General features: G+C 37.2%; 1 protein-coding gene across 2 annotated transcripts in view; it reads right to left on the reverse strand.

Moving 5' to 3' along the window:
- Positions 1-6,178: 6,178 nt before the first annotated feature.
- Positions 6,179-12,585, reverse strand: part of CEP89 (centrosomal protein 89) — a 48,881-nt gene continuing 42,474 nt past the window's right edge. Inside the window, exon 20 of one of the 2 annotated variants that reach the window (XM_075510754.1) lies at positions 6,179-6,879. In XM_075510754.1, coding sequence (XP_075366869.1) covers positions 6,648-6,879 — 232 coding nt within the window. In that variant the 3' untranslated portion in view covers positions 6,179-6,647. The remainder of the gene's footprint in view (positions 6,880-12,585) is intronic. The other variant, XM_075510755.1, reaches the window with a different exon arrangement.

A 12,585-nucleotide genomic window follows, 5' to 3' on the forward strand; every position in this document is an offset into this window, starting at 1 on the left:
GCTTTCATTATTTATTTCTCAACTGAAGCAAGGTGAATGTGGAGCTTTCTGCTGTGTCGGTACAGGTTAGTTGAACAGCCTCTTGCAGGTGCTAGCAGAAGGTTTTTACCACGTGTCAGTTGGTGCCCGAGAAATGTAAATGCAAAAGCAGCAGCCAGCAGGTGTCAGGTACGGTGTTACCTGGTGAGCACTTCTTCTCTAAAAGCCCAACATGCCTTGCAACCAAAAAACTCCCAGAAATTTGCAAAGGTGGTAAGATCATAAGAGATCAGCCACTATCTTGATATTGTAACCCTTGCCCATTTTGCACGCTTTTTCATGCTCATTTTTTATAGCAGTACTCGGTATAGGTGCTGTTCATCTCTCCTAAGCATATCCTGTTGGAAAGAGAAGCTTGGTGTACTGGAACCTGATGGCTTTGGTCTTAAAGACCATTTAATGATTTATGATTAGTGTCATAATCTCCGGTCATAAGGATCACAGACTTCGCGAGGGCAACTTCTCTGAAAACTAAAGCTTCATATATGAAGTTTGAAAAAGAGCTGAATTCCTAGTACTTCTGGAAATGTTTGTGGTTACAATTCATATATCTTAAGCAGGGTGACAGAAATCCTTAAGTAAGAGTAGAGTCCTGTTGTTTATGCACTGTACAGCTACGTCAAAGCCATCAAATACAGTTTTCTCCTCATTTGGTATCTTATCACCCAAGCAGTTCAATATCATAGCAATACTTGTTTCCCTTTGGGTAGGGACATGCAGGTTTACATTGAATGGGTAGGATTTTCTTCAGTTGCTTTTAGTCTGCTTTTGTATCAGAAAAAAAAGTTTGCAATGATGTAGAGAAGTCTGCATCTGGTTCCTAGCAACTGTAGTGCAGTGAAATACATTTTTCATTGCTGAAGGTTTCTCTGACAAATGTGGTTTTTAAGTTGGCCTTTTGATATACTTTATATCACCTGTAAGTTTTGGTGTGCTAATGCAGAATTGTTTACACTGGCTAATTACGAGGAAGCTCTAGTTCTTGTGTCTGTGCTAAATAGCTCTAGTTAGAACTAGTTCTTTAGGCTTATGGAGCTATCCCTAGTACATTGCTAAAATGCAGGGCACAACAATTGATTTTCAACTATTTTTTGTAATGCTGTCTTCATCCCCTGTCCTTTTGACTGTGTTATTTTAGATTATATAGGCTAACAAATTTTTTCATACCAAAATCTGAGACATGAGTGTTTGTGCTTCTGCTCGGAATTGCAAGATGATTAAAATCATATGACCAGTGGGGGGGGAGAACTAATAAGTATTAAATAGTGTTCAGAATACTTGCACGTATGTATATGCAAAATGATTACTACAGTGAAGATGGAAAAATTCAGATTAGACCCATCTTTGTAGTGGAAGTGATGCCCTTCTTTTCACCTTTGATCTTCAGACCACAATTAATCCTTAATTAAACATTAGATTGACTTAGATTGGACTATGGGACACCATTCTCTTACAATAATCTGATACTGTTTTAAAGGTAAGAACATGTACCAGCAACTGTTTTTTATTGGTTCAAGTCTTACCCTAACTTGTCGTGTTTGCTTCTAATTTCTGTAGCACCTCTCTTTCCTGTCTTCCTGCAGTTGAGTACTGTGGCAGAGCGAGAAGAATATGACTGTGGAGAAGAATCACTGTGCACGAGGTAGCAGTGTGTTTGAATTGGGATTTTAATATAGCTACAGAAGGAAAAGGTAAGGAAGGTAGTCATATCTGACAGCTGAAGTAAAACGGTGTAATGCTGGCTTGCCTAGTCACTTCTCATTAAGTCCTTGGGTGGCCATACCCGAGAACTGCTGATCACTGTTCTTGAACTATTATTTCACACTGTGATGAGATGGATCTATTTCTTCAGACTTGTCTGCCTGATACCCCTTTATTTACTCTGTCCATTTTTCCTGCTCCTTTGATAAAGTGAGTTTCAGAAACACTGTTTGTGTCAATCTCTTACTTGACTGGAACGTAATTTAAAGTGTGGTATAGACTAGACTTTCCAGCACTGGCATCTAATTCACTGATTATGTTGTTATGGTGTTAAAATGTTGTTTCATTGGCAGTGCATCTTTATGGTATTAATTTGTAATGAGAAAGTAATACCAGAGGAGAATGTTGTCTATTCATTCCAAAAGAATGGATTTTGCACTTGCATGATAGCATGTATTTGTTATTAATAAACAAAAAGTTTTCAATTTTCCACATTCTAACCTAATTCTAACCTAACCCATTTAAAACTTTTTTTTTCTGATTTTTGGATGGAACCAAAGTATTCTGTAATTTGTTTTAGTTACCTGACTTCACTCAGAGTTCCTTCTGCTGTATAAATGCCCGTGTTCTATGGCCATATATGAAAAAGGTATATTCTAAGTATTTTCAGTCTGAAATAAAAGATCTCTCTATCGGAACAGTTAAGTTCAGCCCACCTATCTGTCATTCAGTGTGTTTGGTTACATTGCATCTTGTTGGTTACATTGCATCTTATTGTGGTTCATGATGGGTTTATTTGTCTAATCCGAGTTGTAATAAAACTTAACATAGCAAGTGTGTTTGTAGGTCTGTTAACCTAAGGACAGGCTGAAGGACCTCTTCTCCCAGTGGCAGAAAAAAGCCATTTTACTGAACGGACACAAGTATATTAACTAAAACTGCACACAGTTCTGGTAACTAAAAGAAGGAGGTGTTGTTTTCTGGCCAGTTGTCGCAATTCTGTGTGACTTCAATCACAGTTCCCAAGCATTACCAAAACTTCTGTCAGGCCAGTTGTGGGCATAAGGCTGCCAAGGTGCAGCTTCAGTTGACAGCAGTTAATGCCTTAGTGATGTTATTGAATTGGGTGATAAAGAGGTTGGGCACCAACTTGGGAGAGCGTGCTGCGTTTTGTACTGCATTGGGAATGCCAGAGAATCCAATGTGAACACACTTTTTTTTTTTCCCCACTAAATAACTTTTCACTTTTATAATACCCATTTTCAAATAGCATGTGATTGCATATGATGTGATCTGTCACGGGAAGTTGTAAAAGTGCTCAATGCTCCTTAACCGTGCTCGGTGCTGGCATCAGGAGTTTAGGACCTTCCTTGGGTGGCATTTTCAAGCAGTTGACTTCAACATCGTGTGTGTGTACGTTTGGGAGGAATGTATGTTGTGAATTCAAAATGTATGTAACTTTTAAAGATTTTTTTTTTTTAAATGTACTGATAAACTCCCTGTAGTGATTCCTTGTGGGGTTTGGTTGTCAAATAATGCAGTTACTTTCTCCTTAATTGCACCTCCTAGAATTACCTCCGTTTTCAATATTATGAAGCTGAAAAGAGTAAATGTACAATGCCAAAAATGCCAAATAAATAAAATGCCAAAATATACAAAATGCCTCTAACTGGGTTGGTTTCTACTGGCTCATTCGGGTTTTTTTCCAGTACTCAAAGAAAATGACTTTATTTTTAACTGCTGCTTAAGCACAGAAGTGATGGTGATCACCCTTTAGGCTCTTTACGTGATTTCTTCTAGTAAGCTTTTGAGGCACTGGATTTTTGTTTGATTAAGTAGCGGTACTGCCTGCTAGGCAACCTTAACTCTTAAAATTATCAACTTTGTTAGTAATTTCAGTGGGATTTTTCTGGGTTTTTTCTACTTCATGTTTAAACGTTGTGTGTTTTAATAAAATACTTGATTTTTTTCAAAAGAATATATGTGTAATGCCTGTCTCTTTTGTTTTTTCTAATCCTGAAATCAGTGGTCTGCAATAAACGTTATTTCATGTACTTTTTGTACGTAGAAACATACTAAAAACAAGTGTTTTAATGCAAGATGAAAAACATCCAGAGCCTAAGATTTATCTTTCATCTGAAAGAGACTTAAGGGAAAACCAATTCTTTTAGCTGTTCATGAAGTAGAAAGTGAAAATTAGTTTCTAACTGTCAGATGGAATTGGAGAGGAGCACCTGTCTAATCATTAATTCTATTTGTACCATACTCGACACTCTTGCAAATGTGTTTGCTTTTGTTAATCTGAAACAATTCCAGGATTTTACTGTCCAAGAATGCTAAAGGGGTGACATATACATAATATGTATTTAAAATGGCTTTCAATAGGATTCTTCGGTATGCCAAAAAAGTGGTCCTGAGCCACAGGAGGACTTTTTCATCCATGGGACATTGTGTTTTCTCAGTTTTCTTGCAAACGCTGTGGAAACTGAGTATGGATAATCTCCAAGGGATTTGATTAAATGTTAGCTCATTTAAAGTTTAACGTAATGTTTTAATGATAGTCAAATGAAAAAGCAAGTGTAGCATTTAGTGCTGGGTTAACGGTTGGACTTGATGATCTTACAGGTCTTTTCCAACCTAAACGATTCTATGATTTCTGAACATAGCGCTAGTGTCGCTGTCAAGGTGCTGTCCACTGAACCATGTATTAAAAGCTGCTCTAAAATGGAGCTGTGAAAATGGGGAGCAGGTGTGGCAGGAGTGTAATTCTAAGACATTCCCAGTTGACTTAAGTGGAAGAACAGTTAAGCCAATATTGAGAGAGTTCTGAAAATCTCACTTCTTTTTCTAAGGAATTACCAATATGATAGTGTTTTCCCTGCGAAGTTGTTTATTTTTACAAAATCTTGAGACATACTCAAAAGGACAATTAAAACCAGATGAGAATATGTAAATCATTTACATATGCAGTTCCAAGGTTGTATTTGCATACTCAGAGATGCTTATCTTGAAAATATGACATAAAATACTTCATTTTCAAAACCTACCTCAAAAACATGAAAAACAATGTGGGTATAGCCATGTTTGCTTGATGTTCTGTCAGGATTACTGTAAGCATACTGCAGATTGGAGCTGGTATGGAAATTAGGGGAGTGTGTATGTCTATATGGTTGTCTTATGACTTGTCTGAATAGGTATTTCAGACCTTCCATTTCAAAATCGTTTTGACTGTTATTGTGAGTCATTGAGTCCTAAAATAATCAAGGTGAGAAAGCCAGGAGAACGAAAGAATTTGAAGATGTACCTCTTGTTAAGTCTCTGGGAGGAGACCGTAAGATAGCAGTGCTAGTTTTGTTAGTCAGAGTCTTAATGTGGCATGTTGATGTTTTATCGTGACGAGCTGGTAAGGTTGTTGCACTCATTTTATTCCCAGCCAAGGAAAAGTAATTAAGTACATATTAAAATCCCACTGAGTGTAGGACTTGTATGTATTTATAACTTGGCTACCTTGGTGTTTTGTCTCTCATCGGGGCGATACCTGAGTGCACAAAGATTTTGCAAGTGCTTTGAGAGTGTAGAGACTTTGACTTTCCTCTGTATTGCAGAAGCTGGCTTCAGAAACAGTACGTACACACAACAGTGAAAATAGTGGCGTGATAGGAGGTGCTCTCCCCACCCTCTCCTAAATACCCCTGTTCTGCTGAGTCATGGCCTTACCCTTAAGGAAAATGCCTCAGGAAAGCAGGAAACTTTCTAGACACAAACAGTATGTATTCTTTTTGGTATTTAACTTTTTGTACTCTTTTTGTTAACTTTTATCAAAGCCAATGAGATTCTTCATTATTTCTAGTATTATACAACTACGATAGTTACAGGTTTTTGTATTGTTACAGTTTTCTGGTAACATTTAGGTTTTGTTATGGAAATGAAGCAAAAGCAAAAAGCTGATCCAACTAGTTATATGTAAATCCAAAATAAAGTCATTTCATACCAATACATACTACTCTCATGCTGATGTGCAATAGTGAAAAATCAACAGTTATGAAAGCCAAGACAAATATGTGTCATAAAAATCTAAAGGCTGGCACTGCTGCAGAGAACGCTCTGGGAAAAAAAAGTGGCTTCTGAAGCTACCGAATCTGAGGTGGGACGAACAAGGCAGTCTGGAGGAGGACTGCATCCTCTCCTGGCATCTCGGCCCCTTGGCAAAACTATGGTAGGAATTTGCTGACGCCTGGGCTCCTGTAGATCTACATAGCAGACAGTTGTGCATTCAGGCACCACCAGGCATCATGAGGACATTTCTGTCTTGTCTGCTTCACAGTCAAACTTTTCTCTGTCCTTGAGACGACAAGAATTTTGGCAGACAATCTGGTATAAGGATTTCTCAGGATGTCAAGATGCTTCATCACCAGCAACGAGAACAGACAACGCACACTTTTTTTCAACTTTGATGGTACTCCATCTATACTTTATTTGGGGAGAATTTATTGAAATTTGACCTTTTAATTAAAACATATATAATAGAGATGCATTATTTACCATATTTGAGGCTTTCTATCTTGCTATTCACTTGTTTTGTGGCAAGGTATGTGTCTGTGCTAGAACACCGAGCTTACCAGTTGTTTATCTTGTTAACTGGATACATGTCTTTTTATCTTAATTTAGAGCTGTACCACACTTTGCCTTAAGGAATAGCCTTTTCTTCAAAAAACAGTTATATTTTAGGCTAGGTTTACGCTGCTGATGGTACAGCAGGAAAATACGCTGTTGTCATTCTGACACTAAAATATACAGTAATTTTGAAGAGAGTAAGTGTTCTATTACATCTTGTGGTGTTGAAAAAGTAAAATTCAGGCACTGAGGTCTCTTTCTTGGATGAGATGCATAATGCATCTTTATTCTTATCACTGAGATTCTTGTTGAATTTCATTTTTAGTGGGGGCTGGAGGTTTCACATCACAATAGCTAAAATCATGTCCATAAACTATGTCTTTCTGAGAGATTTCATCTAAGTGTGGCTCATGAACAGGACTCCATGTGGTGTTCTTCCTCAGGGATTTATGTAAGAGTTCTCTCATTCTCCTGTTTTCTTTGGATGTGGATTCCCAAATGATTTCAAGTTCCCCTTCCACTTTCCTAGAAAAAAAAAAAAGAAGAGAAGTCCTAATTTTAAAAACACTTTTCAGCAGTACGTAATTACAGTATGTGGATAAGCAAATTATAAACAACAGGTATTTAGAGGCTTGACATTATCTGATTGAAATTCGTTCCTGTTTTGTTTTTTAAAAAAGCCCACTGAATGTAATGCTAGAGAGGATATGATCAGAGAAGAAGGTCTGGACCCATGTAGTAAGTTGGATGAAGTCTACACAGCAGAGCAGTGCGTGTAAGATCCAATATCGTAACTGCCACTGTCTGCTGAATCAGGATCTGTTGTCACTGCAGTTCTGCTTCCTGTAACAGGTATGCCCCTTCTACCAGGTGCTGAGAGTTCTGCATCTCTCCACTCGGAGACTAAAAATCTCTGATCAAACTGAGTGTCAGACTTTGTGCTTAGCTAATGCCTCGTTGTGGTGATCAAACAGAAGTGGTGTAAACTTCCACCACCCGGAGAGGCAAAGATAGTGAAGGGCAGTCTTAAGGCATTATAACCTTACGGCCCAATTTCTCTGACTGCCCAAGCATAAATGTATGAATTATTTAATGTTTTTCTCAAGAAAAAGGTTATTTTTCAAACATGGCAGCTAACATCATTTAATAATGCAGTATATTCCAGCTGCAGACTTTTTAGTAAGTTATATTTGGTCAAGGTTAAGCTCTTGGGTTTCCTCTCACTCGCTTCTAGTGTATGTCAAAATACAAAATAATCAGAAAATCAAGATAATTTGAAGTGGAAAGGAAAGGTATTGTGTAGAAAATGAGCACACAAATCTTATGGTGTAGACTTCTCTAACGCAGTCACTTCAAGCCACTACCTGAAGCACTTTGATAGAGCTAGCCCTTCACACAAATTCCCCTGAATATCAGCTTCTAAAAATGAGAAACAAATCGGTGCAAAACATAAATGTGTTGAGACTAAATGCTGTCAGGCTACATTTCTGGCAAAAGGTGTATACTAGAAAATATATCATGAGTACTTCTGACAGAGCCCTTTGTGATCAATAACACTGAGAATGTTTAAAAAAAAAAAAAAAAAAAGTGGTAAAAGTGGCCCAGACATAGTACTAGCTCATTTTGTGTTTCACCTTATGACTGGATATATAGATGGAAGATTGAAAAAAAAAAAAAAACTTATTGAGAAAGCCTTAAGATTTTCCTTGTATATATTGTTTGGAATGAACTTTGGTAGTGGAAGAGATCATTAACCTTTAAGAATAGAATTAAAGCAAAAGAAGGCAGGTGAAAGCAGTACAGTTGTACTAAGAGTAGCCCAAGACTCTGCTCGAGAACATGAGAAGCCACATTAATGAGTTGGACCTTTCCATTTCTGCTAAGTCTCTAAAAAAGCTATTGAGAAGCAATCTCTCATTTTTGAAACACCAAAATTGTAGATTACTTTGTTCTCACAACGTCTATTTCTCCTTGAGCCAGTGGTAAGAGTGTTTAATACTACCAGTTACTCAGTATATGCTTCAGAATGCTTTACAGAGGCAATTATTGTTATCCTCAGCTTACATTTTGGGGGATGTGAGGCACAAAGAGTAAAATTACATGACTGAACTCCCCCAGCAAGCTGTCCTGAGTTTCACCCACTGGTTGACTCTGGCCCTTTGTATTGTGATCTTGGAGTGTTTTCAGCATCTTGTTTTGTTTTTATATTTTGATAGGGACAAGCTCCTATTCTCTCCTGCTTCTCTCCAACTGGAGTCTGCATGCAGCGTGCACCGCACTCTTATGTTTTACTATTAACATACAAGAGCTCAATCTGGTTTACTCTTACTGTAGTGCAGAACATTACCCCGGCTTTATTTCATCTGCTAATTTCTAAAACCAAGACTTTTTTTAAAGATTGTTTCATTGTTAATGCTTGTATGAGCTTGAGGCAGAGAAAAATTGAAGATTAAACTAAAGATCACTGAATTCTGAATTGTAGTTTAATGCTGTCAGCATGCCTGACAAATGGGATGCTCATTTTCAGTCCATACGTTCAGTTCAATGGCAACTGCATTGATTTTAGAAAAAATAGTTCAAAGAGATTAGTTTTAAAAGTATCCACATGGTTAAAATTACTTCAGTGTTAAGGAAACAGATGCCTTTAGAAGTAGTGGTGTTATTTGAATTCTTCTTGGATGATTAATTTTTAAACGGAACAGGGCTGAGAGATGCAGAATCTGAAAGTGCTCGCTGACTTTGCTTTGGAATGAGCAGTCAAAGCATGTTGTTGTCAAGGAAGCACATTGCAGATGCCCCTGGCTTTGCACACAGTATACTGCAGTCACAGGTAAGTCTTTTCAGTGTGGCAGAAAGTACTGCTTTTATAGTTCAGCTGTTTTTTAGGTGAGTATCCAAGAAGTAGCAGTTACAACCCAACCGTAGTTAGACAAGGGGTTTCTCTCTCTGCGTTTTGTTTTAAAACTCTGACCTGATGAAAATCTAAAAATATATTCAGCAGAATGGGTTGGGGAGAGGGTGTCTTTATTCTTGCTGGTCACAACCTCCCAGCTGTCTTAGAAACTTGGATTACATAGCAGCTTGGTTACCATAGCTGCTGATGGTCTGTACTTTTTTCTCAACACCAAAATTTTCTTGCTCCTACTTCACTGGGCAATGGCCCTCACTACCCTTCTCTTACATTTTTCTGCATCTCGCCAGAAATTCCCTCAAGCTCTGCAAAGTATTACTATCCTTGAGTATGACTATTGTGACATTACTGTATACAGATCACAGCCTAAGAGGTAACCCTTGCTATTCCATTGTGCCCATAGCAGCTGCTTCACCTCTTCAAACACAAGTCTTTGTCACTTGGCATTTAAAACTAGATACGTACTCAGTAGTAAATGTGTCCTGTTTCCAGATGTCTTTAGGCAAACAGCACTAAGCTTGTTTCTCATAAACATAGGCTGCTGTTACTTAAATGGAATTTTTATTTTTACTCATTTAACCCCTAACCTATCCAAAATGTCAGGTTTTATATCCTGTTGAACGTAAACAAAATGCCAATGCTGTACTGATGTTTGAGGATGAAAAAGTTAACAGAAGCAGATTCTGAAAGCAGATTCTTCTTTACAAAAGACCGAGCTTTCTGCCCTTGCTGAACTAAATTCATTCAGCCTTAATCTCTGAGAATCTTATTTGGGCTGCTGGCTCAAGAATTAATTTTCATCTCTCCTGTAACAGTTTATTTAAATAATCCTTATCACAAAGATGAACCATTTTTATCATGGTTACAATTTTATATGTAACCTTACAGGTAAGACAGGTCCCCTCCCTTGTCTGTGCATGGCTGCAAAGCTTTTCTATTGTTGACCTTCTTCTGAGGACAGTCTAAGGCAGTTTCATACTAAGGCTTCCAAACCTGTATTTAGCATCCAAAGTACAGCAGCTGTAACTATCTCAAAGTACTCTTCCTCTGCAGAAGACTTATGAAATACATTGTGACCTAGAAAACTCATAAAGGTAAGTGTCCTGTGAAATAAGACTTGAGGCATTTACGAACCTCGTTTTCTACCCTAGAACCCCATTAACAACTTTGTTTATATCTGAAACATGCAATGTATTTCATTTAAGGAAAGGTACGTGATAGTGATGACTCATAAGATTACTCTCTAAACAATAAAAATGTCATTATGATTATCAGCTGCCTGAAGAACAGAAAATGATACTGCTTTCTCGTCAGTTGCTTTAGGCAAAAGGTTGCTGTGAATTTCCAATATTCTGTCGCAAAGGCTGTAATTATTGGGAAGGCTCTACAGAGCAGCTTCTAGGAAGGTAAAATTTGCATATCTTTAGAAGCTTTAAAAGCTGTTATTTATCCGAAGAACAGTTATCTATATCTATATGCATTTCTGTCTGAAAACTGAGTGGAAAAATTCTCTTCCCTTGGACGCAATGGGTAAGTAGTGCGACCCCTGATACTTATCATCAGGTGAAAGATGATGCAGGAGGGGGAGAAAATTTCAAAGGAAAGTCACCTTTGTTACGTTTTATGAAGCCCACGTTAGTTGGGATGTAGACTTGTTAAAAGCAGAGTGATGGGAGAAGAAACAAAAATGAGCCGTGCAAATGTCTAAAGAAACATTACTTTTGAACATGCTGCGATCTGCAGTAACTCTACTTCTGGATACGTTGGTACTGTGCAATGTGCCCTGGTAAGAGGGTCCTGACCTGCTGGCAGTCAGGTTTGCTAGAGTCCCACGCAGATTAATAAGGTGGGGCTGTTCATCTCTGATGCGGTGTCTCGCTAGAAGAACGGTGCTGTTTCCAGACCTGAAGTGGTATCTTCCTTTGTTTTACAAGAAAACTTAGCACCAACAATAGATAGGGTAAACTTTTATGATAAAGAATTTCATGGCAGTAGCCAAGTCAGACTTGCTATAATTTCCTAACTCCAGTATTATAAAACTAAATGCAAGAGCAAAAGCTATTATATGAAAAAGTTTTCTGTCTTTACTTACTTGCAGTGCTTTTGACTAGACTGACTGTGATCACTGCCTTTAAAATAGCTTAATTTGTTTTATAGTATTCCTAAAGATAAATTGTAACTTTAATAAAATACAAAATCAGCTATCCAAATAGTCAGCTAAATTTTAAATTAAACTGGCTTTCCTGCTTAAAATGTGGCATGCTAAGTTGATTTTCATTACTTAAACACTGAAATGAGAAGATCTAATATACAATATATTTATTGTATGTGCTTACCTTAATGTTTATACAGGTATTTTGAATTGAAACATTATCAGCTAGACAGTTTTCTGGACTATATATTTACTCTGTAAACAGAGCTAGTGGAAATAAAGATAAATGTTTGGTACTGTCCTGCCACTAGTGACTTTGGTTGCCAAGCTACAGATGACTAGCAACATCTAAACTACAAATAATTTTCCCTTCCTTACTCCTGTGACTGTGTGGAGGGAAGGGAGAGAGAAAATAATAAGCCTTATAAAACTAGAAATATACAAAGCTGACCAAAATACATGTTTAATTTCTGGTAGATAGGCATAACAGAGTACATATGTATTTGGATTACCTTGGGAAACTACTTTATATTACCGCAGTACTTGACACGAATAAAGGAACATGAGGAAACTAGTTTATATGAACAGTATCAGCCATGGTGTTAGTTGGTTTTGTTGATTTTGTTATATAAGAATAAAAATATATTCTTTCTTATACAGGTGTAGAATTCAGCTGACTTCTCAGTGACATTTCACTTTTTTAATCTAGATTTTTTTTTTAATATAGTTACCAAAGGAAAATAGTGGATGATGAGATGAACCAAAATACAGCTGGCAAGATGAACATAAAAATTATTTTTTACTTTCAGAGTTGTGTTCATTATCTTATACTCTAATAAACACTGTTAAGGCTTAACTACCACCAGAAAAAGGCAGTCACCAATTACACTGTTCATTAATGTAGGAGAATAGAGAAATACAAGACATCTCTTTGTGAGGTTCATCTTGTACTCATTTCCATAAACTATTTTTCTTCATCATCGTATTGTTAAATGGACTACTCTGTTATAGTTCCAGGTGCAGATCTCACTGCTTAAAAGTTAGTTGCAAGTATTAATGTTGTGTACTTACTGAAAAAAAAAAGAGTCAATTCTGACCAAAGAGGAGAAAGTGATTTGGTATACTGTATGGCAAGTACAATTAATTGATATGGCTGTGTTACATCATC

Source organism: Mycteria americana, chromosome 8 (assembly GCF_035582795.1).
Source record: "Mycteria americana isolate JAX WOST 10 ecotype Jacksonville Zoo and Gardens chromosome 8, USCA_MyAme_1.0, whole genome shotgun sequence".
Lineage (NCBI taxonomy): Eukaryota > Metazoa > Chordata > Aves > Ciconiiformes > Ciconiidae > Mycteria > Mycteria americana.